Raw genomic sequence first — 21,654 nt, forward strand, 5'->3', positions numbered from 1 at the left:
AGAATCTCCCATAAGTGTTCAATTGGGTTGAGATCTGGTGACGGCCATGGCGTATGGTTTACATCACTTTCATGCTCATCAAACCATTGTGATTACTCGTGCCCTGTGGATGAGGGCATTGTCATCCTATGGGGGCATAGCCATCCTATAGGGGCATAGCCATGGCAGCCCAAATAATGGTGTGCCAAGCATTTTATACACACTAAGCATGATTTACAATGTTAGTCATTTAGCAGACGCTCTTACCCAGAGCGACTTACAGTTAATGCATTTTTTTTTTTCATACTGGCCCCCGTGGGAATCGAACCCACAACCCTGGCGTTGCAAGCACCATTCTCTACCAACTGAGCTACACGGGACATGGGAAGTTAATTTCTTTATTAACTCCGGAACCAAACCTGTGTGGAAGCACCTGCTTTCAATATACTCTGTATCCCTCATTTACTCCAGTGTTTCCATTATTTTGGCAGTTACCTGTACATTCCACCCCGTATAACATAAATACTGTTATTTTAACCACTAGAAACAGTGCATAGGCAAAGTATAGAAGGCTCAGTATAACTTGTGTGTGTTCGCCCCCTTGTGGCGAGAGTGGAAGAGGACGTGAAACAGTAGCTACAGAGGTAAAGTGAATCACATACTTTAGCTGGATTTCTTCAGTGAGGTTTTCTGCTGGCCACAAAAATGCAAGAAATCACTTATAATTTAAAACAATCCTACATTTAAATAACTTACTCTTCATTTCTGAATTCAAGTTATTCTCCATTTACAGATTGCATATTTTATACAGTAGTTCAAAAGAATGCAGTTCAATCCAAAATGTGTTTTGGTGAAATGGCACCAAAGGAAAAGGCACTCTACTTGTTCGGATTTTCACAAAAGCCATACTTTTTAAAATATGGATTTCACATTTTCTAATAATCTGTCCAAATAAATAAATTAGACAATGAATTACCATGTACATGATTGTACACAGTCCACACTATCAAATAATACTGTACATCACAAGTACCCTAATAGGAAGAAGTATCAACTGAGGGCAACAGTACAGAGGAAGTTTGAGTGTGTGTTTCTTGGCGAGTGGACAGGTCCAAAAGCATGATCAGTGTGCTCTACTCTACAGTAGCGGTTCAGAGAATGGGATAAGGCTTGTGGAAGTACAGTAGTCTTGTCCATCAGCAGTGTGACTGAAGTCTGGAAGGTAAGGTTCATATCGATAATGGATAGGCCTGAGCCTAGGTCTGTTTCTAGGAAGTCTCTCTCAGGCTCAGCTGGATGGTTCCGGAGTCCTCTCCTTGGCCACAGGGGCTTCCTTCATGCGGTCTCGTCCCTGTTGCAGTGTGTGCTCTGTGGGGCCCAGACGGACGATCTTCCCACTGCCAAGACACTCGTCCCCCTTGTACAGCACTGCAAACTGGGGAGAGATGAGAGAAGTGAATAAGGAGAAGTTAGAAGGGAGGGTAGCGAGGCGCAGACACTGACGGAAGCTTTGAAGCAAGGCTATTCATTCAATGTCGAGGTAGATAAGACGGGCACAGAAAATTGATGTTAGTGGGAGACATTGATGCTGAATATTGACTCCTAGTCCCTCTGAACTAACCTCCACATTTGAGCGTACACACACACCACTATTCTCTATCGCTTCTCTATTCATCTACCCTCACTCTGGCCTCGAGCCCAGAGCTCCAAGACAAACGCGTCTCGGCCATATTGTTTTCTCAGAGCAGTGGGTTATGGGATAGCGCATGAAGAAAGGGGGTAATCCAAGCGTGGACAAGGCTCTTTGTACCCTGACTAGAGTCTGGAGTAATCCCTGTCAGGGAAACAAGAGACACACTGGAGCAGCTGGCTACGTTTGTTGGGCCTATGATAGGCCTTTGTTCGCTGGTTAATCAGGATCTTAAGGAATAACACACTGGGACTAACACTAACGCACCAGCTCACACAGATTCACTAAAACCACTGTAACGGTACATGGGTTGGCTTTACTCCTAAAAGCTGACCTAATGACAATAAATCGATTTAAAAATAGCCTAAAGAAATTTTACTCATAGTTTAAATTCTTCTGAGAAAAAAACATCCCTAAAAAGTAACAAAACCAACTGCCCAAACTCTGAAAAGTGTGAGACAGGCAGCTTACATGTCTACGTGTGGGAAACAACAGAGAGCTTACCTGTCCTGGTGTGAGTGCTCTGATTGGCTGAGACAGCATGATCCACACAGAGCCATCCATGTTCAAGGTCACAGTGCAAGGGGCTGGAGATACACAACATTTACATTTACATTTTAGTCAGTGCATACATTTTTATTTTATTTCATATACTGGTCCCCCGTGGGAAACGAACCCACAACCCTGGCGTTGCAAGCGCCATGCTCTACCAACTGAGCTGCACGGGACACAACCTCACTGTGTTATTAACATGTTACCAACACTTTTGAAGTGTAAATTTTTTACCCAATAAAGCTGTTTTTTAAGCCGTATGGGAGGTAAAGGTATTGTTTATTAGATTTTAATTGGGTTATTTTTATTTTTTTACCACCCTTTTTCTCCCCAATTTAGTCATATCCAATTACGATCTTGTCTCATCGCTGCAACTCCCCAACGGGCTCGGGAGAGGCGAAGGTTGAGTCATTTGTCCTCCGAAACATGACCCGCCAAACCGCGCTTCATAACACCCGCCCGCTTAACCCAGAAGTCAGCCGCACCAATATGTCGGAGGAAACACTGTTCAACTGACGACCGAAGTCAGCCTGCAGGCACCCGGCCGCCACAAGGAGTCGCTAGAGCGCGATGAGACAAGTACAGCCCACCCGGCCAAACCCTCCCCTCACCCAGACGATGCTAGGCCAATTGTGCGCCGCCCTATGGGACTCCCGGTCACAGCCGGTTGTGACACAGCCTGGGATCGAACCCAGGTCTGTAGTGACGCCTCAAGCACCGCAATGCAGTGCCTTAGACCGCTGCGCCACCGCTGCGCCAGGTGTCATGTGACTCACTGAGAGGCATCTGGTGGATGAAGCGGAAGTGACACTCCATCATCTTAGTCTGGATCAGCTCAGTGGGAGGGTCCTCCGTTATCCAATGGAAACGATCTGTTCGTACCGTGTCTCTGAATAGAGCCGGGTGATTGGTGGTCGGACCCTGATGTTAGGGAGTTTAGAATCAGAATCCCATTGAGAATCAACAGCAAATAACAGCAAGGAGGTGGGAGATCTGCCTCATAGCCTGTACTGTAGTTAGGCCAGTTGTTTAGGACTAAATTAGCTATAACAGTATTGAAGAGGTAGAAACCATTCCTTACCACAAACACTTCTCCAGTAGTGATGTCTTTGTCCACAACAAACCATGCGTCCCTCTGCCCACCAATCCTAGCCCTTTGGCCTAGTGTCAGGGTGAACCAACCTGAGAGGAAGAGGAGGAAGAACAGGCAGAGAACCAGTCGTTAATGTAAGGGTTTACCATTGGAAGAGCAGTAGTCTTATAAGGATAGTGGGATAAGCAGTAATATAGAAGATACCACTGAGGATATCACCTTTATGTTCACCCATGATCTTCCCATCCTCAATGGAGACAAAGTTCCCCGGTTTCGGCTCTAAATACTGACAGAAAAACAGCATTGCAGATATTGTTACTACACACAAACATGTTTATTCATTACTATGGCCAGTGTACCTCAATAATTAACTTGATACAGTACATGTTGTATATGTATTTGAATTCCATACCTCTAGAATGAAATCCTCAAAGTTCCTCTCTCCAATAAAGCAGATGCCCATACTCTGGAAACAAATAAAGATATTCAGTGTTGCCACACTGTCCCCGAAAAAATACAACTGACTTTGTAAAATATAGCAATCTATGTCAATACAGTGTAATTACGGTGTAGGCCAAACAACAACACAATGCAATGAAAATATGTTAATCTGTAGGCAGCTCAGAGAGGAGAGATGAAAGATACTTTATCTACACTCCCGTCCTTATGCATTTGGACAGCGAAGCGAACATTTTAAATTTGGCTCTGTACTCCAGCATTTTGGATTTGAGATTAAATGTTTCATATGAGGTGAAAGGACAGAACGTCACCTTTTATTTGAGGGTATTTTCATACATATCTGTTTTACCGTTGAGAAATGAAAGCACTAGTCCTCACCCCCATGTGAAGAAGTCAAAAGTATTTGGACAAATTCACTTATAGTGTATCAACAACAGGGGAGGTTTGCATTTTTGGGGCGGTATTAACTTTATTCATGATTTTGGGGGTATGATCATCATTATTCATTAATGATTATCCGTAATCATGCACATTAAGACCAGGCACCACACCCTAATAGGCTATTTTTCCACTTTACTCATATCAGAATAAAACTTTACCAGTTGAAAGTATATATATACACCGAACATATTTTTGTATTAAAAGTAAAACAACATTTTGATTTAAAATATGAAAATGAGGCAACTCAATACATTTGCACTTCACAATAATAAATTTTTCAACACATTGATTCAAGTCAGAATGACTTTGATATATTGTTGTTGTTGTTGATAACACATCCAATGGTCCGACATACCCAGAACAGTTTATCAAAATATTGTTGTTTCATGGATTTATTTAAAAAGCACTATTCACACGTATGACGGATGCATACGCCTTGATCACACAGACAGTGTCATTGCGCAAAATGTTACGCAGCTCATCTGGATATGTGTCCAATAAAAGTTCTGCATTTACCTTCTGCTACCATTTCTGTCAAGCCATCTACGCATACGTATGCACCACACAGAACGCACTGCAACTGCCTCTGCAACGCAATTCTGCAAGGCAAACGCAGCGTTCCATTGGAAATGAATTTACTTCTGGTGTACCAAAATGTAATGACGTTGTCGGTGTAACCGAGGCAACTTTTTGGAGAGAAAAAATGCCACGAGATATCAAAACATGCCTCTGGACAGGTCTGGCTATAAGTCATAAGAACCAGTGTGTGAAATAATGTAAATGTACCTCCTTTGAAGGCTGAGAAAAATGACTTGGCGCATGGGAAACAGGTCATTTTGAAAATGCCCGATAAAGATAGGTTAATGCAATTAACATGTATTTTCCATAAATATGACTGTTTATGTCACATGAACTCATCTCTTATTAATTTGTTATTTCTGAATTGACTATTAACACATCGAATACACTTTTTACAAATACACTCGCACATCTAATAGAATAGTTTTAAGCAATAGAGCATACCATTTTAAATACTGGTCTGTTCGGCAAATGCGCACAGCACCTTGTAAAAACATTTTCACGTAAAAGGCTAGAGACATTTGCACAGGTTCATGGATGAATTAGCTATACCAGCCCAATATGTAAATCACTATTTGAGTTGTTGCTGGAGCCTGTTAACTGTTTTGACTCTGTCCTGGGAACTGCGACTGCACTTGGCACACTCTGTTGAAACAGCATCACCTCTCACCCTCCTCTCTGATTGCATCCAGTGTCATCAAAAATGCTGTCAAGCCACAATCTGTCTATCACATTTGTTACAGCAGTAGCACCCTCGTCGAATGTAGCTACTGCCATACTGGCTGCCTCGCCTGCATCAATGCGGCTTTTGCCCACACATTTTTTTTATAGGACACCATCTTACAGAGTTTAGACATTCATTTGCATTCTGGGTTCCTCCGTGCTTCAATATTTTGAGGTTGTCATTTGACATCCTATGTTATACAGGCACCATTTTCTGTGCAACCTCTCGATTCAAAAATGTATGCATAGTTTTTGTGACTGGGTGGATCCTCACCATTTTCTTGGGCTAGCTGGTGCCAACACCAAGATGACGAGTATCTACCGTGGGTTTCGTCTATTGACATGGAATGGAGAAACCAGCCCAGATAGCAGTCTTCATGCCCTCTACATCACCCTGGTTATCAAGAATTGCACCCCTGTAATAGCAGTTTAGCAGAATCTTACATTTCAGTGCAGTGAGTTTCGCTACACCTCTCCCCCTACGCAAAGCCCTAAGTTTACGTAGGGCTGTTTCCATCCTCGTGGGCATGATTGATGCATTCCAGTTTTCCTATCTCAATGCCTGGTTAGGGATATAATGTGACAACTTCCTTCTATGCAGTACTGCCTTGTATGCAGTACGGTCAACCATCTGAAAGCATCTCTGTGTAATGAAAGCTGTGGCGACTGACTGATCTGGCCCACATACGTTTTGCTGCATCCTGCTACATTACTTTGCTAGAGCCTGAGAAGTTTTTGGCACAGTCATCTGCGTGACTCCTTCCATTCCATGAACTCCTCTCCAGTAACCCCACTTTTCCTTTTCATCACACATGCATGGCAGTATGAAGACAATACTTCATAGTCTATCACTAAACCTGTTGCAATGTCTATGCACACACCTATCCCGTAGTTGGAATTGAATCCTCTCATGTGCCACTTGCAATCAAAGGACACATGAATGTCTATGACGGCATCCTCCCTCAGCAACCCTGCTACGTCTGGGTCTATATCTGCATATGCACTCCTAATCTGCTCTGTAGCACGCTTCAATGACTGTAGCCCTCTCTGAATCTCCGCAACTGTGGGAAAAATTGTGTTTATTATGGTATGTCGTAACAGTCATAACTGCAGGAGTAAATATGTAATCAACGACAAGTTGATTTTCCCTTTTATACCATAGCTATAATTTAACACATTTGCCGCAAGAAAATGTGTTTATTTGCCGGTAGAAATGGGTTCAACATCCACTGAAGTAGCTAGCAAGTTTACTAGATACTGTAGCTACAGTAGTTGCTGTGGTAACCAAACAAACAGACTTGCTAGTTTAGCTAACCAAACCATCCGTCCTAACTTGCCATTACGAAAATCAAATTCAACAATGCACGCTCTAGAATGCCCTTCAAGCCAATCAGAAACAAGTATTCAACAATGCCATGGTATAAATGCTGTTATAAACTGGGTGGTTTGAGCCCTGAATGCTGATTGGCTGACAGCTGTGGTAAATCAGACCGTATACCACGGGTATGACAAAACAGTTATTTTTACTGCTCTAATTACATTAGTAAGCAGTTTATAATAGCAATAAGGCACCTCAGGGGTTTGTGATATATGACCAATATACCACAGCTAAGTGGTAAGAATAGCCCTTAGACGTGGTACATTGGCCATATATCACACCCCGTCGGGCCTTATTGCTTAATTATATACCATGGCATTGTTGAATACTTGTCTCTGATTGGCTTGAAGGGCATTCTAGAGCGTGCATTATTTCCCTATTACGCAAGGTAGAATTCAATGGCTATAGTTAATTCTTACATGTTCTATGTTTGAGCTGCTTTTAAAAGCAATAATCAAAATAAAAACATTATTGGCACTGTTGAACTAGATTTCCATAATGGCAAGCTAGGACTGTTAGCTAAACTAGCAAGTCTGTTTGGTTGGTTACCATGGCAATGACTGTAGTTATCAAGTAAACTTGCTAGCTACTTCAGTGGATGTTGAACACATTTCTACCAGCAAATGAACACATTTCTAGCAGCAAATGTGTTAAATTATAGCCATGGTATGAAAGGGATAAACAACTCTAGGCTCTATGCTTTCTCTGGAAAATAACGCAACTTCGTGGAAGGTCAGTTCCACTCTGCTAGCGCATCGTGGAACACACCTTCCATGTCACTCATTATTTTCCATATAACGCATAGCCCCTCGTTGATTATCCCTTATGTATTTACACCATGTTTTACTGTATGTAAAGTTAATTTGCAGTAGCCTACTCTGTATGTACAGTGCATTCGGAAAGTATTCAGACCCCTTCACTTTTTCCACATTTTGTTACGTTACAGCCTTATTCTAAGATTTAATTAATGTTTTTCCTCATCAATCTACACATAATACCCCATAATGACAAAGCGGACAGGTTATTAGACATTTTCGCAAATGTATTAAAAATAAAAACAGAAATACCTTATTTACATAAGTATACAGACCCTTTGCTATGAGACTCGAAATTGAGCTCAGGGGCAACCTGTTTCCATTGATCATCCTTGAGATGTTTTTACAACTTGATTGGAGTCCACCTGTGGTAAATTCAATTGATTGGACATGATTTATGGGCTCCTGAGTGGCGCAGCGTTCTAAGGCATTGCATCTCAGTGCTTGAGGCGTCACTACAGACCCCCTGGTTCGATTCCAGGCTGTATCACAACCGGCCGTGATTGGGAGTCCCATAGGGCGGCGCACAGTTGGCCCAGCGTCGTCCGGGTTTGGCCGGTGTAGGCCGTCATTGTACATAAGAATTTGTTCTTAACTGACTTGCCTAGTTAAATAAAGGTTAAATAAATAAAATAAGAAATGTGGAAAGGCACACACCACTATTTTTATTACATTTGCAAAAATGTCTAAAAACCTGTTTTCGCTTTGTCATTATAGGGTATTATGTGTAGATTGATGAGGAAAAACATTAATTTAAACCAAGGCATGATGTCGAAGGAATTGTCCGTAGAGCTCCGAGACAGGATTGTGTAGAATGAAGGGTACCAAAACATTTCTGCAGCATTGAAGGTCCCTAAGAACACAGTGGCCTCCATCAATCTTAAATTGAAGAAGTTTGGAACCACCAAGACTCTTCCTAGAGCTGGCCGCCCGGCCAAACTGAGCAATCGGGGGAGAAGGGCCTTGGTCAGGGAGGTGACCAAAGAACCCGATGGTCACTCTGACAGAGCTCCAGAGTTCCTCTGTGGAGATGGTAGAATCTTCCAGAAAGACAACCATCTCTGCAGCACTCCACCAATCAGGCCTTTATGTTAGAGTGGCCAGACGGAAACCACTCCACAGTAAAAGGCACAAGACAGCCCGCTTGGAGTTTGCCAAAAGGCACCTAAAGTACTCTCAGACCATGAGAAACAAGATTCTCTGGTCTGATGAAACCAAGATTGAACTCTTTGGCCTGAATGCCAAGCGTCACGTCTGGAGGAAACCAGGCAGCGCTCATCACCTGGCCAATACCATCCCTACGGTGAGCATGGTGGTGGCAGCATCATGCTGTGGGGATGTTTTTCAGCAGCAGGGACTGGGAGACTAGTCAGGATAGATGGAAAGATGAACAGAGCAAAGTACTGAAAGATCCTTGATGAAAACCTGCTCCAGAGCGCTCAGGACCTCAGACTGGGGAGAAGGTTCACCTTCCAACAGGACAATGACCCTAAGCACACAGTCAAGACAATGCAGGAGTGGCTTCGGGACAAGTCCCTGAATGTCCTTGAGTGGCCCAGCCAGAACCCAGACTTGAACCCGATCTAACATCTCTGGAGAGACCTGAAAATAGCTCTTCAGCGACACTCCCCATCCAACCTGACAGAGCTTGAGAAGATCTGCAGAGTAGAATGGGAGAAACTCCCCAAATACAGGTGTGCCAAGCTTGTAACGTCATACTAGGAGTGGGCGATATACCGGTTTGATAGTAAAAACCGGTATTGTGCCGCGCCATGATATGGATTTAGCAATATCATGGATACCGCGATTTATTCAGAATTCATAAATTCGAATTTTGCATCAATATTTTTTTGTTCCAAATTTCAACTGAGTGATAGTACTAAGTAGCTACATCTTTTTTTTTTTTTTTTATCCAACCTTTCTTGGTTCTTACGAATAAAAGAATGTATGTTAATATGTTGACCTATTTTTATGAGCGCACGTCGCATGCACTTGTTGCACGCATGTAGTGCTAGCAACAAAGAAGTGTGCAGGCAGCTGCAGTTAGGAGGCAGGTTAACTATTGGGGGAAAACTTTACAATCCAGGATGAGCGAAAACACAGAAATTGATGTTGCTCAAGAGCAGGAGGATAAATTGGTTAAGAAGAAAGGGGGCACCTCTGTTGTTTGGAACTGGTTTGGCTTTAAAATCTCCGACCCCGACCAAAACACTACCCTATGCAAGTTGTGTCGTCGTGTTGTCTTAGCAAAAGGTGGAAACACGACCAACCTGTTCAATCACTTAAAAAACATACATGTCCGTGAGTATGAACAATGCACCAGAATGCGTGAGACAGTAAGCCCAGGAGCTCGCCCGAAGACAAGCCAGACTCGCACTCAACAATCAATTATATCATCATTTGCTGCCGGTACTTGCTATGAGAAGACGAGCAAAAAATGGATAGACATCACAGCTGCGATTACAAATCACATAGCGAAGGACATGGTACCGATTCAAACTGTGGAGAAAGAGGGGTTCAGAAAGTTGATTCAAACTCTGGACCCAAGATATGAGATCCCGAGCCGCAAATATTTTAGCCAAAAATGCCTGCCACAGCTTTACACAGAATGCTGGGACAGAGTTTACAGTGAGATAAATAACATTCCATTCTTCTCCACTACTGCCGATCTATGGTCAAGTCGTACCACAGAACCTTATATAAGCCTCACAATCCATTACATAGACGGTGACTGGAAACTGAAAAGTAAGTGCCTACAGACGTCTTATTTCCCAGACGACCACACCGGGGAAATAATTGCAGGTGGGCTGAGGGACATACTGTCGTCCTGGGGATTAAAAGAGTCGCGTCAAGTTTGTATGACGACCGACAGCGGATCGAACATGATCAAGGCATTGCAGCTGAACAAGTGGGCAAACCTTGGATGTTTCGGACACAGGCTGCACAATGCTATTGGTAAGTTTCAGGACTGTAGCCTAGGCCTACCCTGTATGATGCTTATTATTAAGAAAAAATACAGCTCACATCAGCCATGTACCGTAGGCTAAATCTAAGCACATCAGATTTGTAAAATGTGTAACAGTTGAATGTAAATGCCGTAAATCCTCAAACAAAGATTAAAAGTTATATTGTATTGTGATTTCTATATAAAAAATTCATTATTATTAATTATTATTGTATTGTGATTCGATTATTTTTCACCCTATTATTTTGATTTCTTATTCCCAATTTCCAGAGAGGAGTGTCCAAAACGCTCCCGGGCCACAGGGGTGTGCGATTTCCCGGGCCACAGGGGTTTGCAAAAAGGTGGTTAGCACGTTCTCATACAGCTGGAAAAAGCAGAAGGCCCTGATGACAGCACAGAATGAACTAAGCCTGCCCCTGCACAAGCTCATCACAGAATCTCCGACAAGGTGGGGATCTCGTCTGAAAATGATGGAAAGAGTCCTGGAGCAGGAAAAGGCCATTACACAGGTCCTGGCAGGGGACAAAAGACACGGCACCTTGTACCTACCTGGCAAGACATCCAGGTCTTGGAATCAGTCACAGCAGCACTGAAGCCACTCCAGGACTTTACAGATGCCCTGTCAGGAGAAGCGTATGTGAGCGTGTCCTATTTGAAGCCTGTCATCAATCTGTTAAATGCAGAGGTTCTAAATCTGAGCAAGGACGATACAGAACTGACCAAAGAGATCAAGATCAAGGTTCTTGATTACTTGAATAACAAGTACACTGACCCTGCAACAGATGAGCTGCTCTCCATGGCTACCTTTCTAGATCCAAGGTTCAAGACCAGGTACATGTCCGCTGAGAAACTGGAGGACATTAAGGTATTTATTCATTTGTTCTTGTTTTATTGCTTCAAATGTAAAGCACTTTGGGCTGCATTTTATGTATGAAAGGTGCTATACAAATAAAGTTTAATTATTTTCATTTTTTAAGGTGAGAGCTGCCTCAGAGACCGAAGCCCTCCTGGTGGAGAACACAGCCCTGGGAAAATCGTCTCTTGCAGAGGATCACACTGACAGGGAGAAAGAAGCTTCCACTGCTCATCAATCAGGCAAGAAGCCCAAGAAGAGCCTTGGGAGCTTCTTTAAGCAGACCAGCAGTGCACCTGCCTCATGTTCAGAGAGGCAGATCATTGAGCAAGAGCTGAATAGCTACATTCTGGCAACGGCAGCAGACAGCGAGTCTGATCCTTTGGAGTGGTGGCGATTTCACGGATCTAATTTTCCACGTGTGAGTTGTCTGGCAAAGAAATACTTATGCATCCCTGCCACAAGTGCCCCCTCTGAGAGGGCATTCAGCACTGGGGGGCAATGTGGTGACATGTCACAGGGCAGCACTAAAGCCAGAAACAGTCAACATGCTGGTATTCCTGGCACGGAACTTGTGAAGAAAGTTCTAGTGAAGATTTGTTGATATTGTTGATAATTGATGGTTGAGGCTTGAAAGGTTTAGTTTCAAACGGTTAGTTTTTTACATATCTACGGACCGTAGCCAAAACAAACACACGTATTTGAATTTGTAATTACCTTATTTTCTTTATCTCCTGTTATTTTTTATTTAATTTTACTTAATATCTAATTTATATATATATATATATATATATATATATAGGCCTACCTACCTCATGTTTACGGAATGCATGTTTGCACAATACAAATAAAAACTTTTCAGGTCCATACGGTCCAATGCCTCACTCTTTCTGGTTATATAAGGTTCAAATACATATTTTTCCTTAACTAATATAATTTAACCAAGAAGGGATATTAAAATGTGATTCATATTTTTTTACGTCATATATCGTGATATCATATCGATATCGTCTGGACAGTGGAAAATATCGTGATATGAATTTTAGCTCATATCGCCCACCCCTACGTCATACACAAGAAGACATGAGGCTGTAATCGCGGTCACAGGTGCTTCAACAAAGTACTGAGTAAAGGGTCTGAATACTTATGTAAAAGTGATTTACGGTTTTTTATTTTTTATATATATACACATTTGCAAACATTTCTAAAAACCTTGTGTGTAGATTGATGAGGACATTTTTTTAATTTAATCAATTTTAGAATATGGCTGTAACGTAACAAAATGAGAAAAAAAGTGAAGTGGTAATAATACTTTCCGAATACACTACGGTTCAAAAGTTCCACCACCAAAGCACCCCCAGACCATCACATTGCCTCCACCATGCTTGACAGATGGCATCACGCACTCCTCCAGCATCTTTTCATTTGGTCTGCGTCTCACAAATGTTCTTCTTTGTGATCCAAACACCTCAAACTTTGATTTGTCTGTCCATAACACTTTTTTCCAATCTTCCTCTGTCCAGTGTCTGTGTTCTTTTGCCCATCTTAATATTTTCTTTTTATTGGTCAGTCTGAGATATGGCTTTTTCTTTGCAACTCTGCCTAGAAGGTCAGCATCCCGGAGTCGCCTCTTCACTGTTGATGTTGAGACTGGTGTTTTGCGGGTACTATTTAATGAAGCTGCCAGTTGAGGACCTGTGAGGCGCCTGTTTCTCAAACTAGACACTCGAATGTATTTGTCCTCTTGCTCAGTTGTGCACCGGGGCCTCCCACTCCTCTTTCTATTCTGGTTAGAGCCAGTTTGCGCTGTTTTGTGAAGGGAGTAGTACACATACGTGTTTCTTGGCAATTTCTTGGCAATTTCTCGCATGGAATAGCCTTCATTTCTCAGAACAAGAATAGACTGACGGGTTTCAGAAGAAAGTTATTTGTTTCTGACCATTTTGCTCCAGATACTCAACTAGTCTCAAGAAGGCCAGTTTTATTGCTTCTTTAAATCAGCACAACAGTGTTCAGTTGTGCTAACATAATTGCAAAAGGGTTTTCTAATGATCAATTAGCCTTTTAAAATTATAAACTTGGATTTGCAAACACAACGTGCCATTGGAACACAGGACTGATGGTTGCTGATAATGGGCCTCTGTACGCCTATGTAGATATTCCATAAAAAAAATCAGCATTTACATTTACAACATTAACAATGTCTACACTGTATTTCTGATCAATTTGATGTTATTTTAATGGACACATTTTTTTGCTTTTCTTTAAAAAACAAGGACATTTCTAAGTGACCCCAAACTTTTGAACGGTAGTGTATGTGACAGTCTCATTGTATAGCCTAGTTATATTTTTCCCACTCTTTGAATAACACTTTCTAGTTACTGGAGCAAATAAATATCATTATTTATAGACAGCAAGTTACCTGACAATAATGGGCTACTCTGCCTTTTTATTTACCTTCACTCTCCTGTCATGTCTCTAATATGAGCTGAGACGCAAGGAAGGAATCCCTAGAACTTTGCTTATTCTCTTAAAAGCTGCATAATCAAGTCTAAGTTCGTGGGCTAGAAGAACCATCCTCACATTTATATAAAATGCCACATCTCCCTTGGAGCACTTGTGCAGCCTCAAGGAAGTGTACACACTCCTCCTAAATGCATCACGATCTCCTTCACATTGTGTGTATTCTACCATGAGTTGGATTATTTGTGCCATGTGGAATAAAGGCCACTGCTGGCTTGCTGCCTGGTTGATCACTGTTGGAGCTAGGAATACAAGCATTTCACTACACCCGCAATAACATTTAAGTCATTTAGCAGACGCTCTTATCCAGAGCGACTTACAGGAGCAATTAGGGTTAAGTGCCTTGCCTTGTTCAGAAACATTCTTATTTACAATCAAATTAACTTCAAAATGACAATACAATATTCACCATTCAGTTACTATTGGGCAAAACATAATCTGAAACACAACCAAAAAAAAATGCAAATGCATCCAACAAGTTTGTAGTCACAAGCTTGATGTAGTCATTGCGCACAAGGAAAAACAGGACGAAATGCAAAACTTTTAACTACTTTAATACACTAAGTGAATTTGTCCAAATATCTATGACTTGGGGGGACTAGATACATAAAGTGCTTTAATTTCTAAACGGTAAAACCGATATGTATGAAAATACCCTCATATTAAAGTTGACATTTTGTACTTGTCGCCTCATATGAAACATTTGATCTCAAATCCAAAATGCTGGAGTACAGAGACAAATTGTAATGTTTTGCTTCACTGTCCAAATACAGTACATACAGAGGGCAGTGTATCTGTCTGTCTGTTTGGTTAGTTACCTCTTTCTTCTTCAGGACGTGTTGGAAGCCGGCCTCGGCTGCAATCTTCTTCACGTAGTCTTTGGTGAGTCCCGACAGTGGAAAGAGTGTATGCCGCAAAGCATCCTGCGACATCTGGCTGAGGAAGAATGTCTGGTCCTTAAAGCGGTCCGCTCCCTGGTACAACCTCACCGCTTCAACGGAGATAACAAAGGGTTAAATATCTGAGACACCAATCCAATGACAGTCCTATAATATAGGTCCCTATATCAAATATAACCAATGGTTGTACTCATTCAAGTTCCCTGAATTTCTCTACACATATCAAATGTCTACAGACTTACAAATAAAAGCATTTCACATATGAAATTCGGTACCCTACTTCGGTACCCTGGACCGTTTTTGAGAATTCTACAGAATATGTTTTGATTTCACAAGACCTGAACATAACCGTTTCAGGGCGCGATTAGCAAGGCGCACATTCTACATGACGTTAGTGAGCTAACTTCTTTACAACGGTCAAAAAAGTTCCACACGACTCACGCTGCCGCGTCACAATACTTGGTACTCTGATCCTGGATTTCGGACCCGCTACTCACGCAGGTCCAGGATTAGTTTCAGCCAGGGTTCTTTTGCGTTTCACATATGGTTTATAGAGCAGATCATGGTACCAAACGCTCCAGGATCCGGATCATAAGGGGATATGTGAAAGCGCCCAAAGTCTACGTATTATTATAAAGAGGTAAGATTGACATGATAATAATAACAACACATTGGTATGTGGCAGGTAGCTTAGTGGTTAAGAGCATAGTGCCAGTAACCGAAAGGTCGCTGGTTCTAATTCCCGAGCCGACTAGGTGAAAAATCTGTCGATGTGCCCTTGAGCAAGGCACTTAACCCTAATTGCTCCTGTAAGTCGCTCTGGATAAGAGCGTCTGCTAAATGACTAAAATGTAAATGTATGAGAAAAGCACAGATATAGGTTGAGAGGAGTTGTTCTTACGGTTCCTGATCTCAAAGCGGTCTCTGAAGACATGTTGAGGGGGAGGAGCCACGTGTCTCTGTTGGAAGACATCCTCATCCTCCTGAGATGTCCTGGCATAGTGGCCTGTCGCCATGGCATCAGCACCTAGGGGGAAATCAGCAACAACCCAATATTTGCTTTTTTTTGTACAAGCTCAGTTTCTTTAATGGTACTTGAAGTTCTTATAATATAATACTAAGCATACTAATAATACTGAACATTATTATTAGGCTACATACCCAAGCTGTTGATGGCATAACTGTAGAAGTGGTTGAATTTGATGTGTTTGTTGCACAGAATGTCTGGATTTGGTGTCCTGCCCATCTCATATTCCTTCAAAAGATTGCTGAAGAAAGAAGACAGTGGTCAGACATTGAGAGAGAACAATCTTGGGTATATTCATTTAGCAGATTCTGTTGCAAACGGAAAACGTTTTGCAACAAAAACGAGCGTTTCTATTGGACAAATTCAGGTAGGTCCCTCCAAATTTCGTTGCATTTGCTCTGTTTGGTTCTTAAATGGTAAACGGTTTATTTTGCAAGACAATGAACACACCACAAAACTAGCCTTGTGACACCAGCCTAATCTCGCGATAACTCACATATTTAAATTTGGGTGAGAGCAGCTGTCTGCTTGGCCGGGCTACAACTATTCAAATTATACAGATTTAACAATCATCTAATTAAAGAGGTTACCTACGTGAACACTTCGTGCCAGTACTCTTTGACGTAGGATACTTGATGGAAGGGTATGTCCAGATCCTGGCACACTTTGTAGGCATCTTCACAGTCCCTTTCGGAGGAACACAACCCCTTCTCATCCAGGGAATCCCAGTTCTTCATGAACACTCCAGTAACGTGGTACCCTGTCAATAAAACAAATCAATGGGAAGACGTTATATTTACATTAAACAAGCAACATTATATATAAAATAATAAGACAGATATTCCGTTTACTCATTAAAAAAACCTTAGGTTTACTTGTATCGTCTCAAGGAGTTTTTAGCTAGCTGGCTAATGTTGAGTTCTCCAGTGAAGGAATGTCTCACCTCTTCTTCGGAGTAACAAAGCCGTTACAGAGCTGTCAACTCCTCCAGACATCGCGCACACGATATGTCTCACGACACCCATGATTTTCACAACTATTTGCCACGAAAATATGTCTTTAATTGTCTAATTCAGGTTACAACTTCACTTTTTCGGATAGACGCGGCCATTTATTCGGTCCGTCTCAAAACAATGTCCGACTAGAAACAAGTCGCGTTGGCTTTACCTTCAACCGTGGTTTACTTGTGTTGTGTTGTGTTGCGAGGTGCCAGAATAACTGTAACACTGTAAACATAACGGAGCTGTTGAAATTCTGCTCCGTAAATTGGGTAAAAAACTTGAAAATCCACACATTTTCATATTTCTTCAAAAATATCAATGTACGTGGACTAGAATTATACAACTGTGTCTCTGATTATATTGACTGCTACACCCGGGAAAGTGGAATATATTGTGTAAATCTGTAAATCTGTAGTAACAGTTCCACCATGTCAATGGTGAGATACTTTTGTGTTACGTAATTTCATTAAACCTTTTTTGCAAGTATTAATAGAGCAGAATAATTCAACAATATATAATGTTTATTTTGGTGGAAAGGAGCTAAGCAAGTCATATAAGAATAATCCTCACGAAGTCTATGCAAATGAATGACTGTTTTTAGGATAATCCCACAAAAGACTGTTTCGAACCTATTTGATACAACTGTGTGGTTGTCTTCCAGCATGGTGGACGTGCCAGTATCAGTGGAAGCCATCACTTTGGATCTGCTAAGAGATGCCAGAGAGACAGTGAGGACCAGTCCTTTGGGAGTCATCGACACTCCTATGATCCCATGGTGCCAAACAACACTACCGCTCAACATCCCCTGTAACATCCTCATCAAACTGGAGAACATGCAGAGAACTGGTGAGTTTGTGTATGAATGAAATGCCTTAGTCAGGCACATTTACATTACTAATGTACAAGTTTCAATTAATAATGTAGGCTGTTTTGTAATAGATATATTGATGGACATGGTTGATGTTGGACATTGAGAGTGATACAATAACAGCAGTTTCTGTCATTGTGTTAATTGCCAGGTCCGTTTAAGATAAGAGGAGTGGCCAACCAGTTTGCCAGGAGACCAAAAGGAGCTCATTTTGTCACCGTGTCTGCAGGGAACTATGGGAAGTCTTTTGCGTATGCCTCTAAACACTACGGCTCCAAGGGGAAAGGGGTGATGCCAGAGACAGCCCTTGTATCCAAATCTACACTCATACAAGTAAGGTTCTTGTTTCCAATTGACTGCTTCAGTCTTTAATTGTATCATCTAAAATTACACATCTGAAAATAACCAAATATATCAGTGAGTTGTTGAGTACAATTGCTGTGCACCCGCCTTCGACCTGTCTGATGAACGGGGTGAATCGTTGTGTCCAGGAGGAAAACATGACGTTCCTCCACTCATACGATGACCTGGACCTGATTGCAGGACATGCCAGGTACAGAACAGCTGAACAAGGCAACACAACCAGCTTTATGCAGGCCTTTTCCCGCCTTTTGAGGGAAAATAAAATGCTGGTCTGTCTCTCGCTGTCTGTCTCTCTCACTACCCCCCCACCCCTCCTACCCCAGCCCCCTCTCTCCCTCCCCCACTCTCTCTCTGTGCTGTAGTTTAGGTTTTGAGGTGCTGGAGGTGATGCCCCAGCCTGATGTAGTGGTGGTGTGCTGTGGAGGAGGAGGTCTACTGGCTGGGGTGGCTGCTGCCATCAAACTGGCTGGCTGCGAGAAGAAAAGGATATATGGAGTAGAGCCAGAAGGAGGTACATAACACCTGTTGGTTAAACTTCACCAAGACAATATCAGGCAGGGCTTTTTACAACTACGATACACCACTAAATGATGTACATGAACATACACATGGGGCAATATACTGAAGGGTTGATATACAGTATGACCATTTTGTTTACCTTATTTTCCTGTCTTTGATTCATTAGCCTGCACCATGTACAAAAGTTTCATCGAGAAGAAGCCTGTCGGCATGGACACCAAGAGCATTGAGTCAGGACTGGCTCCACCTTTTGCAGGTACAGTACATCTCAGAGAAGTAGATTGGCTAGATTTAAATAAATCCTAAAAGATCAGGACATAAGAAGGAACAACTTTGTCTTCATCTGGAATGAACCATAGCCAAGCCAACAAATATGTGAAATGTACCTTCTTTACCTGTGCTAACTCCCTGATGTGTTTTGTACCATAAGGCACTTAAAGGTTCAAACATCTACCATTGCTAACTGCCTGGTGTGTTGTGTCCCTCCCAGGCACCCTGCCCTATGAGCTGTGCCACTAACTTCCCTGATTGAATGTCTAGTTACTTACTTGCTTAGGTATTTTTCTACTCTTGGAGCATAGGCCACTGACAACAGTTTTCCAGCGTATTTAGTCCTGGGCGATTTGTTCAAGTTCTCCTCATGCGTTGCCCCATTGAATGTTTACAAAGTTATTATTACAGTGACTACTACAGAGAATAAAGAATGATTATTCCAACCAGTCTGAATTAGGAGAAATTATGCATTATTATTTTACTACATTGACTATTACAGAGAAGAACGAATGACCATCGCTCTAACCAGCTAAAGTTAGGGGCAAATCATGCATTATTTTTCTCAATAATAATTGTTATACTGTGATATTATCTTTTTGCAAATAAACTATGCAATGTATTCAATGTCAGGAACATATGCTCTGTTTGATCATTGAAATGTCAACAACTCCCACAACTGTGCTCTTTGTTAAACCGAAATACATAAATTCTCATGTCCATACTACATAGCAATCACTTGATGGGGTGTATATTAGGCATGTACGAAGCACACATTCCTAGGTAACGCTATCAGTGAATCAGAGTTACCAAATAAATAAACTGAGTAGCCCATAACCTCCCACCTACAGTGCATTCGGAAAGTATTCAGACCCTTCCACATTTTGTTACTTTACAGCCTTATTCTAAAATGGATTAAATAAAACCAAATCCTCATCAATCTACACACAATACCCTATAATGATAAAGCGAAAACAGGTTTTAAGAAATGTTTGCACATTTATTAAATATAAAAAACAGAAATACCTTATTTACATAAGTATTCAGACCCTTTGCTATGAGACTCAAAATTGAGCTGAGGTGCATCCTGTTTCCATTGATCATCCTTGAGATGTTTCTACAACTTGATTGGAGTCCACCTGTGGTAAATTCAATTGATTGGACATAACTTGGAAAGGCACACAACTGTCTATATAAGGTCCCACAGTTAACAGCGCATGTCAGAGCAAAAACCAAGCCACGAGGTCGAAGGAATTGTCCGTAGAGCTCCGAGACAGAATTGTGTCGAGACACAGATCTGGGGAAGGGTACCAAAACATTTCTGCAGCATTGAAGGTCCCCAAGAACACAGTGGCCTCCATCATTCTTAAATGGAAGAAGTTTGGAACCACCAAGACTCCTCCTAGAGCTGGCGGCCCATCCAAACTGAGCAATCGGGGGAGAAGGGCCTTGGTCAAGGAGGTGACCAAGAACCCGATCGTCACTCTGACAGAGCTCTGTGGAGATGGGAGAACCTTCCAGAAGGACAACCATCTCTGCTGCACTCCACCAATCAGGCCTTTATAGTAGAGTGGCCAGACGGAAGCCACTCCTCAGTACAAGGCACATGACAGGCCGCTTGGAGTTTGCCAAAAGGTTTGAAACAATATTCTCTGGTCTGATGAAACCAAGATTGAACTCTTTGGCCTGAATGCCAAGCGTTACGTCTGGAGGAAACCTGGCACCATCCCTACGGTGAAGCATGGTGGTGGCAGCATCATGCTGTGGGGATGTTTTTCAGCGGCAGAGACTGGGAAACTAGTCAGGATCTAGGGAAAGATGAACAGAGCAAAGTACAGAGAGATCCTTGATGAAAACCTGCTCCAGAGCGCTCAGGACCTCAGACTGGGGCGAATGTTCACCTTCCAACAGGACAACAACCCGAAGCACAAAGCCAAGACAACGCAAGAGTGGCTTCGGGACAAGACTCTGAATGTCCTTGAGTGGCCCAGCCAGAGCCCAGACTTGAACCCGATCGAACATCTCTGGAGAGACCTGAAAAAAGATGTGCAGCTCCCCATCCAACCTGATAGAGGATATGCAGAGAAGAATGGGAGAAACTCCCCAAATACAGGTGTGCCAAGCTTGTATCGTCATACCCAAGAAGACTTGAGGCTGTAATCGCTGCCAAAGGTGCTTCAACAAAGTACTGAGTAAAGGGTCTGAATACTTACGTAAATGTAATATTTCTGGGTTTTTTAGAATATAAATGAGCAAACATTTCTAAAAACCTGTTTTTGCTTTGTCATTATGGGGTATTGTGTATAGATTGATGAGGGAAAAAATAATTTAATCAATTTTAGAATAAGGCTGCAATGTAACAAAATGTGGAAAAAGTCAAGGGGTCTGAATACTTTCCGAATGCACTGTACATCATGATTGTTATGTCCTAGAGCTTGAGATCTAGGTCTCAGTGTTTTGGCACACTACCCTGATCTCCAGACAGCAACACCCCTTCTCACTAGCCTCGTTTACACCTTGTGCTAACATGTGGTTTTCATTATCCGATCAAGCTGATCCAATTACTATCTGATCAAGTTCTGTCATTTTAACATGTGACAATTATTGATGCCTTGAGTCAATGGTGTCAATTGTCAATCATTTTACTGGGTGCTATA

At 42.0% G+C, this 21,654-nt stretch overlaps 2 protein-coding genes across 3 annotated transcripts; one reads left to right on the forward strand and one right to left on the reverse strand.

Annotated features, from left to right (window-relative positions):
* Nucleotides 1-284: 284 nt before the first annotated feature.
* Nucleotides 285-17,102, reverse strand: LOC121581259 (mitochondrial tRNA-specific 2-thiouridylase 1). The gene is made up of 11 exons (XM_041896767.1): nt 16,920-17,102; nt 16,571-16,736; nt 16,111-16,217; nt 15,851-15,976; nt 14,869-15,041; nt 3,727-3,780; nt 3,534-3,600; nt 3,303-3,403; nt 2,998-3,142; nt 2,174-2,256; nt 285-1,414 (listed from the first exon to the last, which is right to left on the reverse strand). Exons 1-11 carry the CDS (start codon nt 16,999-17,001, stop codon nt 1,268-1,270), a joined length of 1,251 nt encoding a protein of 416 aa, XP_041752701.1. The 5' UTR covers nt 17,002-17,102; the 3' UTR covers nt 285-1,267.
* An 86-nt stretch (nt 17,103-17,188) lies between these two features.
* On the forward strand, nt 17,189-19,633 carry LOC121581590 (L-threonine dehydratase catabolic TdcB-like). Of its 2 annotated transcripts, none has more exons than XM_041897086.1 (6): nt 17,189-17,246; nt 17,639-17,823; nt 17,997-18,178; nt 18,337-18,398; nt 18,532-18,719; nt 18,894-19,633. In XM_041897086.1, the coding sequence occupies exons 2-6, from the start codon at nt 17,640-17,642 to the stop codon at nt 19,031-19,033; spliced, it is 756 nt and encodes a 251-aa protein (XP_041753020.1). In that variant the 5' UTR covers nt 17,189-17,246; nt 17,639; the 3' UTR covers nt 19,034-19,633. The 2 variants fall into 2 exon arrangements, with proteins under 2 accessions (XP_041753020.1, XP_041753021.1); XM_041897087.1 differs by lacking the exon at nt 17,189-17,246 and adding an exon at nt 17,262-17,414.
* Nucleotides 19,634-21,654: the final 2,021 nt, after the last annotated feature.

This window comes from Coregonus clupeaformis, chromosome 14, assembly GCF_020615455.1.
Source record: "Coregonus clupeaformis isolate EN_2021a chromosome 14, ASM2061545v1, whole genome shotgun sequence".
Classification (NCBI taxonomy): Eukaryota; Metazoa; Chordata; class Actinopteri; order Salmoniformes; family Salmonidae; genus Coregonus; species Coregonus clupeaformis.